This window comes from Camelus ferus, chromosome 19, assembly GCF_009834535.1.
Source record: "Camelus ferus isolate YT-003-E chromosome 19, BCGSAC_Cfer_1.0, whole genome shotgun sequence".
Classification (NCBI taxonomy): domain Eukaryota; kingdom Metazoa; phylum Chordata; class Mammalia; order Artiodactyla; family Camelidae; genus Camelus; species Camelus ferus.
In genome coordinates, this window is record NC_045714.1 from 18,204,591 (window position 1) to 18,228,231 (window position 23,641).

At 48.5% G+C, this 23,641-nt stretch overlaps 1 protein-coding gene across 2 annotated transcripts in view; it reads left to right on the forward strand.

The window, feature by feature from the left end:
• The window catches only part of RALGAPA2 (Ral GTPase activating protein catalytic subunit alpha 2), a 265,476-nt gene that overhangs the window by 163,382 nt on the left and 78,453 nt on the right, over positions 1–23,641 (forward strand). For both annotated transcript variants that reach the window (XM_032461744.1, XM_032461746.1), the window contains 6 exons: positions 349–532; positions 4,597–5,368; positions 6,161–6,232; positions 11,130–11,253; positions 12,634–12,789; positions 18,977–19,135. In XM_032461744.1, the coding sequence (XP_032317635.1) occupies positions 349–532; positions 4,597–5,368; positions 6,161–6,232; positions 11,130–11,253; positions 12,634–12,789; positions 18,977–19,135 (1,467 nt within the window). The remainder of the gene's footprint in view (positions 1–348; positions 533–4,596; positions 5,369–6,160; positions 6,233–11,129; positions 11,254–12,633; positions 12,790–18,976; positions 19,136–23,641) is intronic.

A 23,641-nucleotide genomic window follows, 5' to 3' on the forward strand; every position in this document is an offset into this window, starting at 1 on the left:
CTGGCTGGTCCTCATCCCCTGGCCGGTCCTCATCCCCCAGCCGGTCCGCATCTCCTGGTTGGGCTCCCTGCCCTCGTGCTGCCTCTGTGGACCAGAGCAGGACTGACTGCACAGAATAGGGAAATAAGCTCTTGTTGACGTTTCCTTTCCTTTTACTTACTGACATTGATGTGAAAGGAGCAAGATACACTTGCTAATAGCAGGAAGGCGTTCTAGAGGGGAGGGATTCCACGTTTTCAGGAATTACCAGGCCGGAGGCCTACCTAAGTGCCATTGTGTTTGGACAGATCATCAGGAGACAGGAGGTTGGTGGCACCCGCAACGCACCTTCCCTTCTGTTTTTGGCAGGTTTTGCACTGCTGCGTTTGTGGCTCGAGCACATACACCCAACAGAGCCACAAAACCCTGACGCTGGCTGACCTGTCATCCACGGACTACGACCCCTTCCTGCCCCTGGCCAACGTGAAGAATTCTGAGCCGGTTCAGTATCCTTCATCAGCAGAGCTGGGCAACCTGCTTACTGTCGAAGAGGGTAAGAGTCTCCAGAATATTCATTCCCGTGAGCAAAAAAGGGAAGGTGGCAGCCTTTTGTTCACACTTGCTGTGTTATTTTTTAAAAATCTAGTGCTGAAATCCAGGTTTCTAGAGGTTTCTGTGATAGCAAATTCTTCCCTCCTTGTTTCTTGTCCTTTTCTGTTCTCCTCCCCCTTCTTGTCCCATCCTGGTTAAATTTTGTATTATTAAGGACCTGCATGTCTCAGATCCAGGGGACCCACAAAACCAGTTCATTTTCTGTCCCCAAGGAGCTTTCATCTCATGGGAGAGACAGGATTAAGGCAGAGGGACTCACATGTGTCCCTGGAGCACCGTGGGGGCTTACACGGAGGACTTAAGCCAGACCTGGAAGGATGGGCAGACTTTGCAAGGCGCTGGTAGAGTGTTCCAGACTAGGAGGGCTTCACGAAGAAAGAGGGGAGTTTGCGAGCCACAGCGTGAGACTTGATCTCAGAGCAGAGGGCCCGCCGGAGAGTGTGTGGGTGTTGTCAGGACTTGGGGGGCTGCCGTGTGTCCCCCTCCACCACCCTTCTCCCTGGATGACAAGAGCCCCTCCTTAGGCCTTGGAAGATGAGTCAAGATGTGGGTGTGTCATCTATACATGTGATAAAGCTGCGTAGAATAACACACACACACACACACACACACACACACACACACAATGAGTGTATGTGAGACTAGTGAACTCTGAATCCTGATGCGTTGTCTCAGCGATGATTGTGATACTGTACTGTCCCCATCCAAGATGTTACTGTTTGCGTGAAGGATATTCAGGATCGCTCTGTATTATTTCTTACAAGTACAGGTGCATCTTCAAGTGTCTCAAAAATTGAAAGTTAAAAAAAAAAGTGGGTATGGAGTGTCAAATCATCCATGAAAATTTTATGGACTTAGCAGGCTAAAAACCTAGGCCTAAGAATGGAACCTTGGGGATAGAATAGAACTTAAGGAATTCGTTAAAGGAAAGGGAATGAGGGGACATCACCAGGAAAGCAAAGTCTGGAAAACGGACGGAGAACCGAGAGGTGTCGTTTCTAGGAGGTCGAGGGAAGAAGGTGGACAGGCGGCCGAGGAAGGCTGGCAGAGACAGGTGCTTCCAGAAGCTCATGGAGGGTGAAACCAGAACAGGAGTGGTTTTATTTTCCAAAGAAGTGTTTGGTGGTGGGTCTGGCCGAGTACTTTTGGGCCGAGTGCTTCGTCTGTCGCCAGACAGTGTGAACAGGTGACCTGGGAGTGCTGAGACAGACCCCAGGTGGGGCCTTGGGCAGAGGGAGGAAGGACTCGGCAGGCACTCGCCAGTGAGGGTCCGGGGTCCAGGCTGTGCTCTCAGGACTGCAGAGTCGGAGTAGGGTTCAGGCCGAGGGGGACGGGCCGGGAGTGGGGTCCAGCTGGGAGCGGGGCTCCGGAGCAGCCTGTCATTGTTTTAGCAAACAGGAGGGATTTTCCCAAGGGTGCCCAGGTCGGCAGTGATGGAGGTGGACTTTCAGTGTAAGACTTAATGACCAGGTTCCTGAAATGCTGCCTTCTTCACGTGGAGGTTTTGCAGGAGAGCAGACCCTCCTGACTGGGGCCGTGTGGCTGGCGGGGCCGTGGGGCACAGTCCATGCTCCTGCTGCGTGCCCTCCGGTCTCTGAATCACCTACCTGCTTGTCCTCTGCTGGTGTTCTGCTGTTCTCTCAAACTGCAGTCTTTTCTTGATTTTTCCCCCCTAGTTGTAAATTCAAAACATTTTTTTAAATAATAAAATGACCCTGGATCTGTTTCTCTGTTGTCTCCTACCTTGTTGTCCATGTCATAAGAAAATTAACTTACCTTCCCCTAAAGGCAACCCACAGGGCTGTCCCGGAAACAGGTTCGCCACTTACCATGACCCGTCACTTAAAAATGGCAGAAGACGAATAGGTTAATGGAAAAGGACAAACCTAAAATTAGCACATCTAAATTTTTGTGCCACTTTCTTTCAATATACAACAGTCTCTGACTTGAATATTCACTCTCCAGAGAACCTCGGGGCCTCATGCAGACTTGTCCCAGCACAGTTCTGTGGTATAAAAATGACTGTGAACTTCTGTGGCAAAAGAGGTTTTAAACTCTCTTGTGAACTTAGAAACCAAGTATCTCCTAACCCTTTAAGCCCAAATGATAGAAGTTGGTTTATTTAATTGTCTGGTGTTTTCTTTTTATTAGACGTTTCCATTATCACTTGTTCTTAGTGTGACGCACGATTCTTTTGAGAATTTGGTAGATTAAAATTTCTCTTAACTGCTCTCAAGCTTAAGTAGTCATTTCAGTCCATCCTTGTGGAGTTAGTCTTTCTTCCTTATACCCCAAATGTTTCACACGGCCCACTTTTACATACTCTTGTCATTCTTTCTATACGTTTGAAGTCTGAAAAATTTTGTAAATTAGTTGCTCATGGGCATTTAACCAACTACAAATTTAGTTAAAGCCTTCTAAGGCATTCCATGAATTATTAATAGACCAAGTTCTGTTAAATATTAAAATGCCCCAACAGCAAGACGTAGTCACAATGATCCTAAGGCAAGTGGCTTCAAATACTTATTTTTTATTTTTTTAATTTTTACCATTTCTTAATTGAAGTATAGTTGCTTTACAATGTTGTGTTAGTTTCAGTACAGCAAAGTGATTCAGTTTTTTATATATATATATACATATATGTATATATATATATAAATCTGTTCTTTATCAGATTCTTTTCCATTATAGGTTATTATGAGATATTGAATATAGTCCCTGTGCTCTACAGTAGGCCCTTGTTGGTTATCTATTTTATATATGTCAATCCCAAACTCCTAATTTATCCCTCCTTCACCTTTTCCACTTTGGTAACCATACATTTGTTTTCCATGTCTGTGAGTCTGTTTCTGTTTTGTAAATAAGTTCATTTGCACTGTTCATTTTTTTAGATTCCACGTATAAGCAATATGTATTTGTCTTTCTCTGTCTGACTGACTTCACTTCGTATGATCATCTCCAGGTCCTTCTATGTTGCCGCAGATGGCATTATTTTGTTACTTTTCATGGCTAATATTCCATTGTATGTATATACCACATTTTCTTTATCCAGTCATCTGTTGATGTGCACTTAGGTTGCGTCCATGTCTGGGCTATTTTAAGCACTGCTGCTATGAACATTGAGGTGTATGTATCTTTTCAAATTAGAGTTTTCTCTGGATATATGCCCAGGAGTGGGATTGCTGGATCATATGGTAACTTTATTTTTTGTTTTTTAAGGAATCTCTGTATATATGTAAAAAAACAGCAACCCAATCAAAAAATGGGCAGAAGATCTAAATAGACATTTCTCCAAAGACATTCAGGTGGCCAACAGGCACATGAAAAGATATTCAATATCACTAGTTATTAGAGAAATGCAAATCAAAACTACAATGAGGTATCACCTCACACCAGTCAGAATGGTCATCATCAAAAATCCACAAATAATAAATGCTAGAGAGGCTGTGGAGAAGGGAGCCCTCCTGCACTGCTGGTGGGAGTGTAAGTTGTGCAGCCAGTTTATGGAGAACAGTATGGAGGTTCCTGAAAAAGCTTCAAGTATTTTTAAGTGGTCAATGGCTTGATTCATTCCATTATATCAGTGTCTCCCTTTCTGCACGGAGGGGAGTGAGGCCACCTCCCTAGCCTGGTCCCACAGCCCCCACCCCAGCTCTGCCGTCCCCCCCAGCTGCACATCCTCCCCCTGGAGATCCTAGAGCCATCGGCTCCTTGAGGACCAGGATCTTTCTCTGGTTTTCTATAGCTACACATTTTTCAGTGTCCCTGTCAGAATGAAATCTTCATGTAAGTGGGTTCTTTTAGCGGTCTATTTAAATTGTACTTTTACATTCCAGTAGAATTCATGTCAAAAAAAAAAAAAAAAAAGAAAAGAAAAGAAAAGAAAAGAGGCGAAAAGAATCCCCAGACTGAAATCCTCGAACTTCCCAAGTGCAGGTTGAGAGCTGGTGCTGCTCGCTTGTAACCTCCCCTCCCCCTGTCTCTGCATGCTCCCTCCGCTGGCAGAGAGGAAGAGGAGGAGTCTAGAGCTGATCCCGCTGACGGCCCGCATGGTGATGGCGCACCTGGTCAATCACCTGGGCCACTTCCCGCTCCGCGGGGGCCCGGCCGTGCTGCACAGCCTGGTCAGCGAGAACCACGACAACGCGCACGCCGGCGCAGCCGAGCTCTCCCCCGACGTGTTCAGGAGCCCTGGCCTGCAGCTGTTCGTGTTCAACAACAGCACCCTCATCTCCTGCCTGCAGACGCCCGCGGACGGTCCTGCTGGCGGCTCGCCAGCGGGCGCCTTCTCCGACGTGCGGGTCATCGTGAGGGACGTCTCAGGGAAGTATTCTTGGGATGGGAAGCTGCTCTACGGACCTCTGCAAGGCTGCTCCGCACGCGAGGGCAGAAGTCCCTCTCTCCCGATCTCTGGCTGGCTTCATCCAGCCTCCGGACCTCAGAAGGAGCTTTCTCAGGCAGAGGAGGGAGAGGATGTCCTCGACCAGTTGCTGGAAAACATTGGTCACACGAGCCCTGAATGCCTTTTACCATCACAGCTAAATCTCAACGAGCCTTCCCCACCCCCGTGTGGGATGAGCCATGACCAAGAGAAGGAAATCATCGAGGCCATCTTGCGCCAGAACGCGCAGGAGGACGAGTACATCCAGAGATGCAACTCCAGCTCCGCCATGAGAGTCCCCAGCCAGGAGCAGCCTCCTGCCGTGGGGCCCCGTGGGGCCTTCTACTTCTGTAGGCTGTTGCTTGATGACTTGGGAATGAATTCTTGGGACAGAAGGTAACGGCCGCCTCTAGACCTTCGGTTACTTCATCGCAATTTTTGTGGGCTTGTTATTTCCATCAGTTTGGGGTCTGGGAAGCAGAGAGCAGAAATGGAGATTTTTCTCTGCTTCAGCACTGAGGGCTTATTTTATGCTAAATTAAAGCTAGAAATTTAGCTAACTCTGCTGTGTTGATGCACAGATTGAATTTCAGGCATCTGCTATGTACTTTCAAGGGTATCAAACATTTACTCTGTGTGTGTGTGTGTGTGTGTGTGTGTGTTTTAATTATGGCTGTGTGTCCATTGTTGCTTCTGCCTTCAGGAAAAATGCAGATGGACGACAAAGATGGAATAAGCCACCGTCCGTCCTTAGCGCTGGTGGGGACAGCAGGCTCTGTACACCTCTCATGAAAGATGCTGTGACTCAAGGGTTCAGCCCACTGGGAAGTGCGGGGCGATGGGGAGGACCCTGTGGAAGGGGCGGGTCTGAGCTACGGAGGTGGGGAAAAGGGTCTCACAGCAGAGCCGGCAGTGAAAACAGGTGCAGACACGCACACAGGTCACACAGCCGCGGGCCGGGGCCACCCAGAGTCCCTGGACCGGAGGGGCGCAGTGGAACTGTGATGTCTTTGACTACCTTAAGAACGGAATTCATTCTGGAGGCTTGGGTCACACATCTTTTATGAATGAGGTGTTATGGATGGGTGGATGGAGGGACCGATGAGCAGGTAGATTTGTTAGTCGATTGGAAAGGGCAAAACTGATCTGTGATGACACGACTTTTCTTCCACCTCTCTTTCTATACAGGAAGAATTTCCATCTGTTGAAGAAAAATTCAAAATTACTGAGAGAGCTGAAAAATCTGGACTCCCGACAGTGGTACGTGGAAGTATGCCCAACCACCCTGTCCCTGTCTGTGTGCGTGTGTGCGGGGCCCCCAGACGCGGGTGCCGAGCGAGCTCCCCGCACAGGTCCGGGAGCCAGCACGCTGACACAGACCGTGCCGTTGGTGTTTTCGCCCTGAGGAATAAACTTACATGAGGTCATCGCCCCCACTGATCTCTGCCTTTGACTGAGGCACATGAAAGCCAGTGGATTCTGGTTCTTATTTCACTTCTGCGGCCACCTCTCGCTCCACTGAGGGTCAGGGGTTTGCCCAGGTCAGACAGCCTGCCCATGCGCACAGACCAGTAGTTTGAAGCCAGTGACCCCGACTTCCTACCCTGCACCGTGGGCCCGCCGGCCAGCATCCCGCGGTCTCAGCTCTGCAGGGTTGGCGAGGTTAAGACCCGGGTGCTGTCACGAGTTGCTCCTCAGCCCCAAACCTCGTTCTCCAAAGCTGGTCAGTTCTCAGATCTCCCCCTTTTCCGGACCATCTCAGAAGCTGTCCTCGGTAATCTGATGACCAGCGTTTGATCTGGGGAGATGCGTGCTTCCAAAAGCATCTCTGTCCGGAGCACCTGTAGTCCTTGGTACGTCGCAGGTGCTCGAAGTCTTGAACAGCCTGCTCCCTTTGAGACAGGAGGGGAGGGGGCAAGGCACAGCCATTGAAACAGTGGCACGGCAGTTAGCGCCAGGATGGCGGGAGTCAGCTCGCAGTGGACTGTAAGGCCTGAAGTGGCGGGAGATTTGACCTCCAGTCGACCTTGAGCTACTCTGTACGCTCCCTGATAAATTAACACTGTGACGGTTCCGAGGCTAGCCGTGAAAGGTCAAAATGGGTGGTGGCCCAGTTCCTGGAACCCCGCCCTGTCCCCAGAGTAGTTGGAATAAGCCTCGCACTTGTTAGCGTGTGAAGTTCTCCAGCCCATGAGGACTGAAGCCCCGCCCCTCGTGGTCGCTGTCTCTCTGTCCATCTCTCTGGCCTTCGGGGACGGCCCGTGCTCGGTGTGGAGTGCGCGTCTCTGAACACATCTCCCTTCTCTCTACTGAGTTCTGTCCTGCGTGAAGCCCAGGACCCTCGCTGCATGGGGCGCGTCCCTGGAACTTACCTCTCGCGCCCACATTTTCCTGTGTCGCCTTGATCTTTAGTTTTTAAAAAGCCCATTTCTTTCCACTCCTCTCGGAGCCCTCTCTGCGCATCTCAAGGAAGGACCTGCAGGCGCCCCCTCCCATGGCCCCTCCCCACGCTGCTGCTGGTCTTGTCGCTGCATCTTCTCCGGAGGAAGAGAACAGATTCTCTGGGGAGGTTCTGTGAGGGCTTTTTCTGAAGGGCTCGAAAGTCACCTCGCTCTCCCTCTGGCCCCTGGTAGGGAACAGGCAGTCCCTTGGGTCCCGACTCGCTTTCCAGGCACATGCTGAATGACGCCACGCGTCCTTGTGTCACGCTGGCACACGGGTGTCGCGTGCTTCCGGCCGTTCGTTGAGTGTGAGTGTGCTTCAGTTGCATGAGGCGCAGTTGAATCAGCTCCCTGGGAGGGAGAAGTGTGGCGCTGGAGACCTGACGGGCACGTCCTCCGCCCCTGGATTGACGTTCACTTAAAACCCCAACTCCCGGGCTGCGTGTCTTCCTGACAAAGGTATCCACTTGTTCTCCAGTACAGAGTGTTTTCAAGGTTCTTTTTGGGGAAAAAAAAGACAAGGGACTCTTTAGCTGTGAGAAATGCAGGCTGTCTATGTGCTGGTCAGGTAGCAGGTGAGACTACACCGTGTCCCTCCGCTGCCTTTCAGGATGTGTCCATTTATTTCTGACATCAGCATCTCTGCCTGCGGCCAAGGCAGAGCTGCTGCTTGCCGCGTCCTTAGGAAAAGCAGAGACTGTCTGGCAGCTATGCTTTTTATACCGGGAAGTCAGCAAAGACGTGTGAATGCTGTGCCGAGTTAAAAGAGGGCGCCCCTTCTCAGCGTCAGTGCCTCTCGCCACCACACGGCAGAGTGACAGTTAAAACCGTGGCTCTCTCTTTGGCTTTTTAATGCGACAGCACCAGGAAACCAAGCTGTTCTGGCCTGTTCCTAACGAGAAGGAAAGACTCATTCTAAGGGGGCGGAGGAAGTTGCTGGTTTTCTGTCCCTGTGGTCCTCAGCTGCCTGCTTCTTCAGGCGCTGGTCCTGCAGGCCCTGGGTATGAAGTGCTGTTAACGCTGCTAATTATCATTTCAGAAGCCCGGCTCTCGTAAGGCCAGACTCAGCGTCTGCGTCCTCCCAGGCTCTCTGCGGTGCTAGCATTTCGGAGGCTGTGAAATTTGATGAGAGTTTACAGCGAAAGGTCACCTTTCCTCACACCTCCATCAGTCAGGCAGTCACTGGGGCCGAGGGCTCTCTGCTCCCACTTTGGCTTAATGAGGACTCAAGGACCTGGAAGCAGCTACAACCGTAAACAGCCTGGACTTCCAAGGAGAATAAATTAAGAACATTTCAGATAAACCTGAGATGGTCTTACGTGTGTAAAGTGTATACAGCAGAAAAAAATGAACTAAGGACTTTTAAATATACAGACAGAGCTGCAGAAAGAAATTGAGTAACTGTATTTTCTTCCCCACGTGTTGAAAGAGACAGTCTCTTAGTTGACAGATCGTGACCTCTCTTACCATCCAAGCCCTCGGGTCATTATCGCTCTTTGAGGGCCAGTCCGAGGCAGGAAGCGGTGCCTCGGCTATGGGAGGACAAGACCTCTGATGGTGTGAGGGCACAGGGTCTCTGCCAGAGCAGCACCCAGAACCCCCCGCAGCCGTCCCACCGAGACGGGCGCCCCAGGAGGGCGCTCAGGCTACGCCGCCGGGGCCTGCTGGACGCCCACTCGCCCGCCGTCTCTGCTGCCAGCAGGGCAGTGCGCACCGGGAGCCTTAAAAGTGGGCAGCGACCTCGGTCCCGTTTCTGTGAATCTAATTTTTATGTAAATCTTTTTTTTATTGAAGTATAGTCAGTTACAGTGTGTCGTATGAATTTATTTTAAGGACTCATCAAAGATAATGTGATAAGGTCTTTACAATGGAAGCAACCTAAGTGTCCGGTGACAAGGACTTGGATCCAGTACAGTAATGTCATGGGATGTTACACAGCCATTCATAACCTTGTTACACAAGCACGAAGTATAAAGGCGTTCACGCTCCCAAATGGCCTGAATGGTGACTTTTATGTTAGGTATATTTTACACAATAAATTTTAAAAGCGTTCATAAATATTTTGAGTGAATGAATCAGTTGCAAAACATGAGAGTAGTTTCTCATTTTATATGCACAAATGCATCCTGCACTGAGGTGAGGGTTATGATTTCAACATAGAAGCAAAGAACACTAGTGGGTTTTTTTGTTTGTTTGTTTTTTTAGGCAGAAGTTACAATTTGGCTGCACATATACAATGTATTGCATGTAAATACATATACACAATATACTGCACATATTTCTTAAATTTGCATGTATGTACTGTTTATTGTTTCTAAGAACGTTTAGAGCTTTAGTTTTTTAAACTTACATAGTTATCAAAGGAATAAAGCCAACCGCAAAATAAGAATTAATTCAAAAAGATACATACACCCCTACTAGTGGGTTTTTTTTATTCTTCTGTGTTTTCTAATTTTCCTTCCAAGTATGGTCACTACGTGTAGACTCCAGAGAGACACGAACACGGAAAGGACTAGAAGGAGCACACTCTCCTCCTTGATTTATTTTTAAGACTTTTTAGTTGAGCTTCAATTCATTCTGCTAATTAAGTAGAAAAATAATATTCCTGCAGGAGGAAATATTGGAGAATATGTTAAAATATGGAGCCCCGATTTCACCAATCTAATGTCTCATCAGATTATGCATGTTGAGATGTTGAACAATTAGACGGTAGAAACATTCGGATTATGTAAGTGCTCAGTAGTTTTCCTATGAGATGTTTCAGAATGTTCTGTAGAAACAAGAAGAGTGGAAGTGCTCTGGGAATGACAATCCAGAACTTAACAGATCACTGGGTGTAGGTCCAGCGGCTTTGGCAATTCAGAGTATGATTTATAGAATGAGTTATTGATATAATCAAACGTGTCATTGTATCTATGGCCAGTTCAACAGAGATTTAACTGGGCCACTTCTGTGTGCCGAGGACTGTCTATGCTGGATGTCCAGCAGGTTAGGAGGCACGTGCATGGCATGTTTACTTGATTTAACAGCAAAGTGCCCCAAACCCATCCTGGAGGAAGTGGACGAGCCATTTATATGGCCCAAGACGTCTCCCCGGACAGCTGTGCACCCCGTCAGGCCCGCCGAGACCAGCCCGAGCGCGGGGCGGGTGCAGCCCCTCACAGAGGAAGGACCCGGGTGTGTTCTGCCTCGAGGAGGTCGCTTCCGTGTCTCGTCTGGCCCAGGCCTATTTCACAGTTCCAGTGAGCGAGCCCGTTCCCTTATCTCAGTGTGGGAAGGGAAATGGGTGTGGTCACCTAGATTGTTCACAACTGAGATCTATCTGAAATGCTTTCAAAGATTTTTTTTTAACCAAAAATGGAGAGAATTTGTCAAACCATGTGCTCTGACATGCTGTTAAGTGTCTCATCTGTCAGCGAGTAGTCTCAGGAACCAGGCTGCCCGGCCTCCGGCCCGGTCCCCTGCTCGCTGCATGTGCTTTCTGTGCGACTTGCTGTGCCTCCTTTCAGCTCTCTCCACGAGGGAGGTGACAATACGGCTTGTCTCCTTAGGGTGCTGGCGGAGATAAATGAGATCACATTGAACCTTCGTGGGGCGATGACTGGCCCCTCGTGAGGTCTCAGTAAATGTGAGCTGAGTGGCAGGAGTGTGGATGGCAGCAGTGAAACGATTTTCCACGTAAGGATTCTGACTCCTCTACGTTCAAACCTTTACAGCCGTGAAACGCACAAAATCGCAGTGTTCTACATCGCTGAAGGTCAGGAGGACAAGTGTTCCATCCTCTCCAATGAAAGAGGAAGCCAAGCTTATGAAGACTTCGTTGCCGGCCTTGGATGGGAGGTAATCGGTTGCATTCTGGAGGAGTCTGTTGACAGCGCCGTTTAAGGATGGGTGTGAACCAGGTGTTGAGGACACATGTTTTCACGTGTGTTTTCACGTTCCAGTGTGGCGTGGGTAGAGTTCTGGAGTTGAAGAATAGGCTGAATTTGACATCTTCAATTAGTTATTTTCGTCATTATACCTAAACTTTTGTTTCTCCTTAGCTTTCCTCTTTGTATTGTTTCATTTGCTTTTTATCAGAACCAAATAGGTCAACTCACCAGCCATAGACAGTCTGTACTGAGAGAAGACAGATATGGGCAGAGAAGAAATGGCTTTGGTCACAGTATGGAGACTGGCTAAGAAACCGATGACTTAACGGGTGAAAAAAGGAAGTTAGATGAGGCCCAAAGTTGACTCAATAGTAGCTGTGCTGGTTTGGCTATCAACCTGTGTCCCTAGATCCCAGGGCGGCTGATATGTTAAAATTTTATTTTTCCTTTATTAAATGATACTCTGGCAGAAAGACATGTATACATTTATACACACACACACACACATACATATTTGTCTCCAAAACATATTCCTGGAATCTATAAGAATTCAGAGTAGCTAAAATGGAAATCAGCATATCTGCAGTCTTGTTCTTCTCATTCCTGTTGTTTTGGTTTCTTGGTTGTCTGTGCTGGGGAGACTCTCTAGGCACCTAAGTGAGACTTCTCTCTGAGGGCTGAGTGTGAGCGAAGAGACTGCTGTGGGGATGGGAACAGGGTGCGGGGCCAGCAAGGTCAAGACCGTGCACTCTCTAAAATGCAAGTGGTTTTAGTCTAAAAGTTATTGCACTTTTAATAAGTTGTTCTTCTTACTAATAGGATGACTTATTTGTCATAGAATATACTGCTTATTCAACTGACATATTTTTAAATTTTTTTAATTTTTAAAATTTTTTTAAATGAGGGGGAAATTAGGTTTTTATTTATTTATTTTTCTTTAATGGAGGTACCATATGGTTTGACCACACGAGCACTGTTTGAGAAAGCAGAAAACCCCACACATCCATCAGTAGGGAAGTTCTGTGTGTGCGCATGTGCACACACGCACACACACACACACACACACACATGCGCGTGCGCGCGCACACACACACAGAGGAGGGGGTGAAGTTGGAGAAATTTGCACCAAACTTTTGATAGCAGTTTTCTTAAATTGGTAGGATTTTGGCCCTTTTGTTGTTAATGTTTCTTTAATATTTTAATTTCATCTAATTTTGTGTTACATCTGTTTGTAATACAAAGCTATGAAAATTAAAATACTTAGATTCTTAAAAAAAAAGCCTACCTTCCTTGTGGTGAGTGAGACGAGCTCGAGCCTGACCGCCCTCCCCCTGCTGTGCCCCGTCAGGTGGACCTGTCCACCCACTGCGGCTTCATGGGCGGCCTGCAGCGCAACGGCAGCACCGGCCAGACGGCCCCCTACTACGCTACCTCGACCGTGGAGGTGATCTTCCACGTTTCCACTCGGATGCCCTCCGACTCGGATGACTCGCTCACCAAAAAGGTAAGGGCCTCCCTGGGGACCCTTCTTGCTGCCCGGGTTGGAGGGGAGGCTCCCCTAGGACAGAATGAAAGCCGTGGTGCGACCCCCGTGGAGACCGCTTTCCTCCGGACGCAGCCTTGGGGTTGCTCTCCTTAAGCTGCAGCTGTAGCTGATCTGCAGTGTCCAGCTTCACACAGACTAGATACAGAAATACGTGAAAAGCCATCGATCATTTGAGTCTTTTTAAAAAAAAATTTTTTAATGGAGATACTGGGGATTGAACCCGGGACCTCCTGCGTGTTAAGCATGCACCTCACTACTGTGCTATACCTTCCCCCCAATCGTTTGAGCCTTAAATCCTGAGATCAAGATTTAGGAAAAGTGCAGTCAGTTTACAATATTGTGTCAGTTTCTCATGTACAGCACAGTGTCTCGGTCATGCATATACATACGTGCATTCCTTTTCTTATTCTTTTTCATTAAAGGTTATTAACAAGGTATTGAATACAGTTCCCTGTGCTGTACAGAAGAAACTTGCTAAAAAAGAAAAAAGAAAACCACGGTAGTCTCCCCACCTGTCTCCAGCCTCAGGTCCACTTTCCATAGTTAATTAAAAAAAAAAAGATTTAGGCAAAGGAGGGTCTTAAACATTGTTAATTTCAGACGCTCTTTCATGAGAAAGTTATTGCTGTTGGCCTCTTGGGTTGGCCGAGGTCCTGAGCCGTCCAGACACTGCGCACCTCCCAGGGCAGCCGGGGGGCAGCTGGGGAGACGACTGTCCAGTGTCCAGGTGCACTGCTGCCTGGCAGGCCCCCTCAGGGCATCCCCTGTGTTCTCCATCCCTGTGGGCTGGGGGGCAGTTTTCGCTAGAGCTCAAAGGAAACCCCGCCTCTGAGGGAGCTCTCCAGGGTCCCCTGTGCTGTTCCACCTGCAGGATGTCCACCTGAGGTGACCTGGTAGAGTGAGGGGCACCCCCCAGGAGAAGGATGTGGTCTGGGAATGAGGTCTAGAAACCTGACCCATGTCCACATTCCCAGATGAGAACGTCGGTGACTAGCCTGCCAGTAGGGCAGAGCCCGGCACCCCGGCCTCACCCCCTTCTCCTCCTCCGCGGATGCAGGCAGCTGAGGGTAGCGCCTGATGGGGCCATCAGGCCGCTGATGCCGACTGAGGCTGGCGGGCAGGGGTCCGGTGTGGTGGTGGTGGGCAGGGTTCACGTGTGTATCCAGGTACTTCCGCTTTCCCACCTGTCAAACGAGATCAAACACATGGCCCACAGGCCGTGGAGTAAAACTGCTTAGCGCAGAGCCAGAGAAGATCTCCCACCGTCTGTCCTTGCCGCCCCCCGCAAGTCTGGCTGCATCTCCTCTCCCAGCCCGCCAGGCGCCAACAGATGCTGGCTGGCGGGCGGGCCTCGCTCCTGCCTGCCTCGTCTCTCTCCTCCGTGGTCCTGCTTTCTCTTCACTGGGGCCGCAGACATCGGAACCACGTATGTGGCGGGCAGTGGTGCCCATGGACCTCGGCATTCGGGTCCCAGCACAGTCCCAGACCCCCCTCGCCGTGACCAGGTGTGTCAGGGCATGCGGAGCGCGACTGACTGTCCACCCCGGCCATGTGCTGGCTCCTAGAGGAGCTGCAGCCACATCTCGGGTTTTGGTGGCTGCGGTGTTCTCAGCGACGGGGACCTGCCCACAGAGATTCTGTCTCAGATTACCGAGACCCCAGGCGAGGCTCCTTTTTATTTGCCGGACCCTGTAAATCGGTGCTACTCTGCAAATGTGTCAGCTTGCTCTGTGATTTTCTTATGCGTGCAAACTATTTTGTTTCAAGATGGGCTTCTATTTTAATTTTTTTTTAATATTTACTAAGTAGGATGGTATCTTTTTTTTTTTTTTTTGAGAAAAGACCTAGGGTTTTCTTGATAAAAACACCATGTTGTAAATACTGTTCCAAGGCTTGGCCTGGTTGAAAGGTTCCCTACTGGAACAATCAAAATTCAGCTGATACCTTTTGCAGCTCCAAGATTTAGCATCATTAGTGACAAACTCTCTCTGTCAGCGTCTCACAGCGAGACTGAAAATCAGTCACAGGAGCAGGGGCCCACAGTTCCTTGTCTTGTTCTAACTAAATTGCCCCTAACAGCTTAAAAACGAGCTGCAGGGTTCTACAGTGATTCATGCTCTCCTCTGCCGCTGTCCTGGGGATGCTTTTTCAGCCCCGCAACCCGGGTGCAACCCCACACTGAACTCTTGCTCCTTCACTGCAGAAATGTGTTAGCTCTGGCTAGATTAGATTTTTCACAGCTAATCTAACTGCTGGAGGGGTTTGCAGAGTGGGGACAGGGCTGTGCTATTGGATTTGTCCAATTCATTTGACTCCAGGACTATAATTGCACTGATGTCTTACAAGGCTTTTATAGCCTCAGGCTGGCCAGCCGCATAAAAAACAAATTGGCAGCCATACAGGACGAGTGGGAAGGATGAAAGGCCCACATTATCAGTCTCCAGGCAGCGCTGCTCTGGCAGGAAGTTTCCTGGTTAATTTACAAATAAAACTTAGGTTTTAGGATGGGCACACTGTCAGCGGAACAATGGGGATGTCAGGCCTGACTGTTACTTAGTAAAAGTAGCAGCCGGGCCCACTGAGGAGCAGGACTTCTTCAGTCAAACAGACGACTCCGTCTGGAGCCAGCTGGCGATGTAATGCAATTAGTCTGGAAAGGAGGTCAGCCCATTAGGTGTGGACCGTGACCAGTGTCACCAGCGCGCGCCGCCTGGCAGCAGCGGGCAGAGTGGGCCAGGCAGAGGGACTCAGGACGCTGTCAGGACGAGAAGCGGGAGGACCTGGGTTGATTTCTCAAGGCTTCGGCGCCGAGCACTTGCGCTGAGCCTCTTGGGCCACGGAAGCAGTGGCTGGCGTGAGGGGCGGCCCCTCTCCAGGACGAGACTCCTCCCTGACTCGTGCGCACGCGTTTCTAATCTGAGGGCCTGGAATCAAAATTCTCTGTAACAAAATCCCCTTTGATGCTTCCCCACTGTCCCCTTCTGTTCTGCCGTGGCCGACAACATGACCAGGTTGATTTTACTTGTTTTAACCTTCTTGTGTTCTGGTCGTGGGCAGGAGAGGGTGTGTTCTTGCTCTTTGCTCCATGCTCCGGATTTATCAGCCAGTCGGTCCTGTGGCCTTAGCTCTTAGCTCTGCGAGTTGGCTAATTGAAGTGTGGCGCGTCCCGAGGTCTGAAGCACGTGACACTGAACATTGTGTTACTGCTACTTACAGAGCCGCCGCCCGGGAGGCGGTCTGTTAGTGGGATGCCGTCCTCCCCTGCCGTGGTCCTGAGAACACAGCTGCAGAGTTAGGACAGGCTTCCTGGGGTTATGTCATTGAGTAACATAATTTAGAAAGGGAAGAGTCACTGCAGACTTTCCAGGATCACTGTGTCACCTCAGAGCTAACGCCTTGCCACTTACCCGTCTGGTTGGAGAGGAGCTGTCACAGGTCCTCGGTGCTGGCGGCTGGAGGGACACCGCATTGGAAGGCTGTTCCCCAGGTGTGTTGTGTCCACGCAGAAGTTGTGCCAGTGTTGCATCGAGGGGCGCGGAACGACCCGGGAGGCTGGCTGTCTCTGCGGGGCCGGAGGTCGGGTGTAAAGGAGGCCCCAGCTCTCACCATTACCTCCTGCTGCTCTAAATTCCTCCCGAGGTTTCCATTTGAAAGTATTCCTGCTTCCGTCGAAAACACGCCGTGAAAGTGCCTCTGGTGGGCTGCTGCCACGATTTTCCTCCCAGAGGACTGGGTTTCAGGGGTGCTGTGAGGCCCGGGCTGGCTTCACTGAGAAGGAAAAAGGAAGGAAAAACAGAAATGAGAGACGGCTGCTTAGTGCTGCTCTGAGAGCCCAGTGCTTTTTTAGAACGATGTATCTAACCGTTCGGCCACAGGTCAGTCTACATGTGGGCAGGGGAGGAGAAGGGGAAAACCGCGTGCTGGGCGATCTGACATTTAGAAAGTCCTAGACGCGGCTGAATTTGGCTGCATCATCCTGACTTGTGCTCAGCGCCCGCAGGGGTGTCTGTCCCGCAGCCCACATTCCCACGCGGCTGAATCGGGCGCCCTCCCGTCGGGGCCATCTGAACGTGGGCTCCCCTCACTGCCGGTGCAGAGATGTGGGCGCAGATCTCAACTTGTACAGTCGTCCCCAGGAGAGTGAGAGCAAAGAGCAAGCAAGCCCTGCAGCAAACCCGCTTCCCTTGTGACCTTGCAAATGGAAAGGAGGCCTGTGGGGTCACCTCAGGCGTCCCCTTTGTGGTCAGAAAGTCTGTATATTTATAGTAACGTGTTTTAAATACACAGTATTTCAGAACAGCCGTTTTTATATCTTAAGACAAAACTGGAACAACATGGCTTTTCTTAAAGCGCATCTGATTTTTTTAACATATTTTTATTGAGTCATAGTCATTTTACAACGTTGTGTGAGATTCCAGTATAGAGCACAATTTTGCAGTTATACATGAACATACATATATTCATTGTCACATTTTTTTTTTGCTGTGAGCTACCACAAGATCTTGTATATATTTCCCTGTGCTATACAGTATAATCTTGTTTATCTATTCTGCGTATGTCTGTCAGTATCTACAAATTTTGAAATCCCAGTCTGTCCCTTCCCATCCCCCACCCCCTTGTCAACCACAGGTATGTCTATGAGTCTGTTTCTGTTTTGTATTTATGGTTTTTTTTTTTGAGATTCCACATATGAGCGATCTCATGTGGTATTTTTCTTTCTCTTTCTGGCTTACTTCACTTAGAATGACATTCTCCAGAGACATCCATGTTGCTGCAAATGGCATTATATTGTCAGTTTTTATGGCTGAATAATATTCCATTGTATAAATATACCACAGCTTCTTTATCCAGTCATCTGTTGATGGACATTTAGGCTGTTTCTATGTCTTGGCTGTTGTAAAGTGCGTCTGAATTTGGTCCGTCTTAGGGCTCATCTGTTAAGTGAGCTCGGAAGTTAAGACACTTTTTCACAGTGTCGATAGTGACCCTTCCTGCCGTGAGTCACAGGACCCGAGGCTCACACCCTCAGTAGCCTCTGTGGTTCGGAGACCTCAGCATTTTAACCTTTATGGCCTAGTTTGCACTGGTCACAGTCTCTGGCCTGCTCAGATGGCCCCCGACGCACTTTCTCCAGCCCTGGATGCACGGTCATCACAGCTGTGCAGGGGCCAAGTCGGGGTGTCCTTGCATCAGACCAGGCTTGGCCCTGAAGAGCGCTCTTGGGGTCCCTTCCTGGGAGGCATGCGAAGCCCTCCTTAGAGAGGCCAGGAGTCTCTGATTGGTCTTGGACGGTATGGCCTTTTTGTGTCTAAAGCCACACACAGGTGGGCTGAAGGGGTTGAGCTGGGATGGGACAGTCACTCTGAGAGCAGCAGGTGGCTGTGGGCAGTGGGGGTGGCCAGGACTGCAAACCCAGCCGAGCTGCCTGGCCTCGCGCTGCCGCTGTGCCGGGGCTGGGGGCGCCTTGCCTTCCAGAGCACTCCCCCCCACAATGAGTGACCTAAGGATACCATGGCCGTCTCACAGAGTCAGTGGGGAGAGTAAATGGCGTGTGTGTGAACGTACTTTCTATGTAGTGAGGCTCTCTTGATGCTCAGGGCAAGTGCTCACTGTTAGTTTCCTAAAGTAATTTCTGTCAGTAGACAAAAGTAATTTTATGCATGCTTTTTCTTAAAGGTGGTCGTAAGTTTGGTTTTTATACATTCGGTAACAGCTGTGTTATAGCGGCTTCTATTCTGTTCTCATCTTTTTTCTTAATAACCATTGAATTGAGAGTCTTATGATGCTCTATTTAATATGGAATAAAAGATGCACACTGTTAATTGTTTAGAGATGTGCTCAGCAGTATAAAGCATGAGGCTGTGCTGCAGGAGTGAATTAAATGTTAAAAACACCCCGGAGCAGGCCCCGACCCCCTCTGGCCGTGGGGTACCTGCGATGCTGACATGTACCTCTGGACACCCACGGATCCCACGGAAGGGGTGCTGTGTTTTCCACATCCTCCTCTTTTGCAGGCATCAGTGTTGCAGCCTTTCTTGGTGGTGAATTATTTTTGCCTCTGAGTATAATAGTTCAGTTTGCGAGCCACGGCCCCCATGACCGCTGTCCTCTCTCTGATTAACAAAGAGCCGATTTGCCATTGCAGCTCCGGCACTTGGGGAACGACGAGGTCCACATCGTGTGGTCTGAGCACTCCCGGGACTACCGCAGGGGCATCATCCCGACTGCCTTCGGGGACGTCTCCATCATCATCTACCCGATGAAGAACCGCATGTTCTTCATCGCCATCACCAAGAAGCCCGAGGTACGTCCTTAGCACCGTCGCCCTCTGGCTCGGCCGGCACTTGCCGTGATCCACCGCAGCTGAAACCAGTGGCGTGAACACGTCCGGGGGGGCACTCGTCCTGTATCTGAGTCACACGCGCTGTGCAGGAGTTAAATAGGAATTGGGATTTTCAAAGAATCATCATGGGCACAGAATTCTTTTATTTCTGGGACTCTGAAAATGATAGACGTTTATGATTTTAGAAAAGGGTTTTAATTTTTTAAATTTTGTAATTAAAAATGGTAATTTTTAAAAAGTTTTTTTTGTTTTATTTGTTTTTTTAATTGAAGTTTAGTCGATTTGTAACGTGTTAGTATCTGGTGTACAGCATAGTGACTCAGTTACATATATATACGTATGTACATATACACATACACATACATGCACATACTCCATTTCATATTCTTTGTCATTATATGCTCTTACAAGGAACTGAATCTAGTTCCCTGTGCTGTACAGTAGGACCTTGTCGTTTATCTGTTCCTTATACAGTAGTGAGCATCTGCAAATCCCAAACCCCCAACTATAATTTAAAGTTCGGGGCATGTTGATCAATAGTAGTAGCTGTTGGAGGAGCCTGTTACCACAGCCAGGTACCACTGGGGCTGCTATGGGGCTGGGCCCCAGCCTTGAGGGGCAGGCAGGTGCTGTACGCCGGGCCTCTGCTGCTGGCGGGGGTCGGTCCGGAGAGGCCACGGGTGAGTCTGTGAAGAGGCCAGGCCTCCGCGGCACAGCCCGTCCGAGGGTTTTAGCGACGGGAGCACCTTGTCGTGGCCAGCCCAGCCACGTCGGCTGGTACTGCTCGTGGGGACGGCTGGGAGGACCCGGGGCCATGTGCCGGGTGCCCGATTGGCTTCTGTTCCCGGCCTTGTGCCTTTAGGGTAGTTTAGCCGTGCTTTATACAGCAGCCTGTTTTGTTTTGGAATTATTAATGCAGGACTTTCTTTCTATGTAATGTTTTAATTAAACATTTGGTGTATTAAGTCCCTGCTCCTCAAGAAAATGACCGTGTTTCAGCTTGATATTAAATACCACCTTCATTTTCATTCCAAATTGTCCTCCTGAAGGAGCTAAAAGTTACCATTCTAAACACTCTATTTTTTCTTTTTTTTTTTTTATGAGGGGCAGGTAATTAGGTTTATTTATTTACTTTTATTTGGAGGAGGCACTGGGGATTGAACCCAGGACCTCGTGCATGCTGACCATGCACTCTACCACTTGTGCTACACCTTCCCCCCAAATACTCTCTATTTTTAGTCTTTAAAATAATAGGTAACGATTTCCTGGGATTTATAACCCAATCTAAATTGTCAAAGTTGTGAGGATTAAATGAGCTAAGAAATGGAAAGTTGTTTCAAACAGTGCCTGGCCCAGAGTCAAAGCTGTTGAAGAGGTTTTTATCATCATCGTCATCATCATCATCATCATCATCATTGCTGTTGTTTTTTGTTATAGTTACTACCATGAAAATGGAATAAATAATGACAGTGTGGGTCAACTCCTGAATTCAGGAAAGCCCCACTCTGGCTGATGAGACACCTGCCATTAGGAAACTCTTTTCTATTCAGGGAGCAAAGATGCCAGAAGTTCTTCGTGTTAAATCTTTGTGTTATCTTTAATTCAAGTCTCTGCGTCTGCGAAGTTTTCACTTTCGTATAAGCAGATGGCTTTTAGTGCTAATAATGTTTGTGTGTGTCCATGAAGAATAGTACTTTAACAAGAATTAGATTGAAAACTTTAATATTAGATAACCAATGAATTTAGTATCCCATAGCTTTCAAAGCTGGAAAGTGTGTTTCTTTAATACTTAGCATGGATTAACTGGCTTTATTAGTTCATTTTCAGCATGGCCCTCTAAAATGTCATTTAATGTCCTAAAAAGTCACCTTTATTTTTATAGTAGATTAAGAACGTCATTTTCTAGCATCAGAGTGATTTTTAAAAAGGTATTCTACTTATGCATGAAAATAAGTATTAACATGCCTTTTAAAACTCCTTAAAAATATATATATAAGTTTTATGAATTTGGCCATAAATTCTGACAAGATGAACTGAGCAAATCACTTTCTTAATATTTCAATTCAAAAAGCCAAAGGGAAGAGGAGAATGACGGCCAACTGGAAATTTAGTGTCATCCCCACATTTAAAGTACAAACCATTACAACGTAATAAAATTAATCCAGACATTTCCAGGGCAAGTGCGGCTGACCTTTCGTTCACCAACCACTGACCCCAGGGTGAATGCAAGAGGCCTGTGGAGGGAAAGTCTGTTTGTTTGGCTTCGGTCCCTGGTATTTAAATTGCATTCCCTAATCAAATGAAAAGGCTGTCCTCTCTATCAGGTTACAGAATCCATGGCAACATTTGGCCTTTTATATCCATAATGTTAGCCTTTTTGTTTGCCTCTAAGTAGAGACACCTGGAGCAATGTTAACATTAACCGATTTAGCATTAATAGCTTCATTATATAAGAATTTCTGATCAGATAGCTGTTACTTTTGTGATATTGCTTCAGCTTGTATTGTTGTCATTTTTTATCTCCTTGCTTGGCAACCAGGCAATGATTTGCAAATTTTTTTTGTCTTGATTAATTAAGCAATATAATTATCAGTAACCATGATGCAGTCTTTGCTCAACAAAGCTTCTGAGCGAAAACAATGGTAAGTCTGTTAGTATGAATGCATTCCACGCGTCCCAGATGCATGAGGATATTATGGACAATGAGGGGAAAGGCCGCCTGGGAGCGAGGACAAAGGGTGTCACGCAGACTCGACACACTGCACATACCGCCAGGGACACGCCGCGGGCTCCCGGGGACACAGACGCCTCGTTAGATTACAGCTAGTCAGCAGAGATTAATTCTCAGCCATTTGGTGCAATAATTTACCCATTCCCCAGTCTTTTAACTAGCGCTCCTTACCATGGGAGTGAAGGCTTTGTCCTCAGAAGGTTTATTTGACCTTGCCTGCTTCTAGGGAATCTCAACCAAAATCGTTTTTTTCGCTTAGAAATTGTCATGACACCGCTGCTTGAAGTTGAGGAATATTCCTTTCGGGGGGACAGGATGTGCACAAGTTTCAAAGACGACAGGTAGTGTCAGAGGCCTTCTTCCAGCACCTGGGTATTCACGTCACCCGGACGTGGCGCTGCGCTGCGCTCTGAGCGCACTTTCCTGGCCTCTGGGGAGCCATGCTTCTCTAAGAATAATTTTACTCCTTTTTTAGGAGGGGAAAAAAAAAAACCTCATCAGTGCACAGAAGTCCCGCTCGCTGGATACAGTCATGCATATTCAACTTGTCCTTTTATCCCCTCGGCCTCATTAGTGGCATGGTGACAATGTGGGGCTATTTGTAACGCAAGCTCACAGGCAGCTCTGCTTCTGAGTCCTTTGAAATTTAACATATTTCGCTTTTTCACCCGTACATCTCCCTTAAATATACAAATTATGTGCCTGGCAGAATCCGGCTCCTTTTAATAACACGGCCTTTGCGAGGTGGTACACGGAGGGGGTGAGAGTGTGTCCCCGCAAACACGTAAAACCCTTGCGCCCGGGAGGGTCCGCTCCTTCTGGAGCTTCCTTTTGCACTTTTTGAAAAATAAAGTAAGTAAGTAAATAAATAAATAAATAAAGTAGCTGAGTGAATAAAACCAGTGTCTTTAGCAACATACTTTCTTTGTTAAATTACTTTCAAGGTAATTCCATCTCCCCAAACATCGACGATAGTCTTGGGTCCCAGAAAAGAAATGCTCTCTTGTCAGTGTTCTGGTTTTTCCTACGCGTGTCTCTAAGTCAGCCATCGGGGAAGACTTACCCACAGAGCAGAACACAGGTGACCTAAAGGGTTTTTTCAGATGCGCCGTTTGTCCTAAAGAAAAGTGAGTCCTAAAGCCTCTGAGTTGCAGGGGGTCCCCGTGTGGCTTTCCTTTTTCCCGTAACTGAAAACAGTATTTATTTGCTTTTACGAATTTCGTGAAGGTCGGTGTTAGCGTTTTTGTCATATTTATCTCTAGGCATGTTAGTGACTGGCCAGTGACTCTCTGACCAAAGGGTGGACGTTCCGAAGCAGTGTTGACCAGCGGTGGTTCAGGCCAGAGGAGGCTTTGGGGAAGGGTCCCCATTGGCGCCCCAGCCAGAGTGTCAGTTTTGTAAATGGACAGCTTGTTCCTGTCCTCCCAGCTCTCCCTCCTTGGTCTGGTAGACATCAGGGCCCCTTTAGTCCCTGTGCTGTCACAGCTGGGGGAGGGGCTGTCCTGGGCAAGTCTCTCAATTTCTTTGGACCTTAACTTCAGGTCCAGACGTGGACCTGGAACGTGCAGACTGGGGACCACAGTCTCACTACACCCGTTCAGGGAGTCTAAGTGCCCCTTTAAGAGGATGGGCCCTTACTGGGTCCTCCTGTTGCTGAATGTCCGTCCTTACCCTACGTTGCCCTGAGGCTGCTGTTGAGGGAGTTCCTGGCCCCCTTGCAAGCCCAGCAGCTGGTG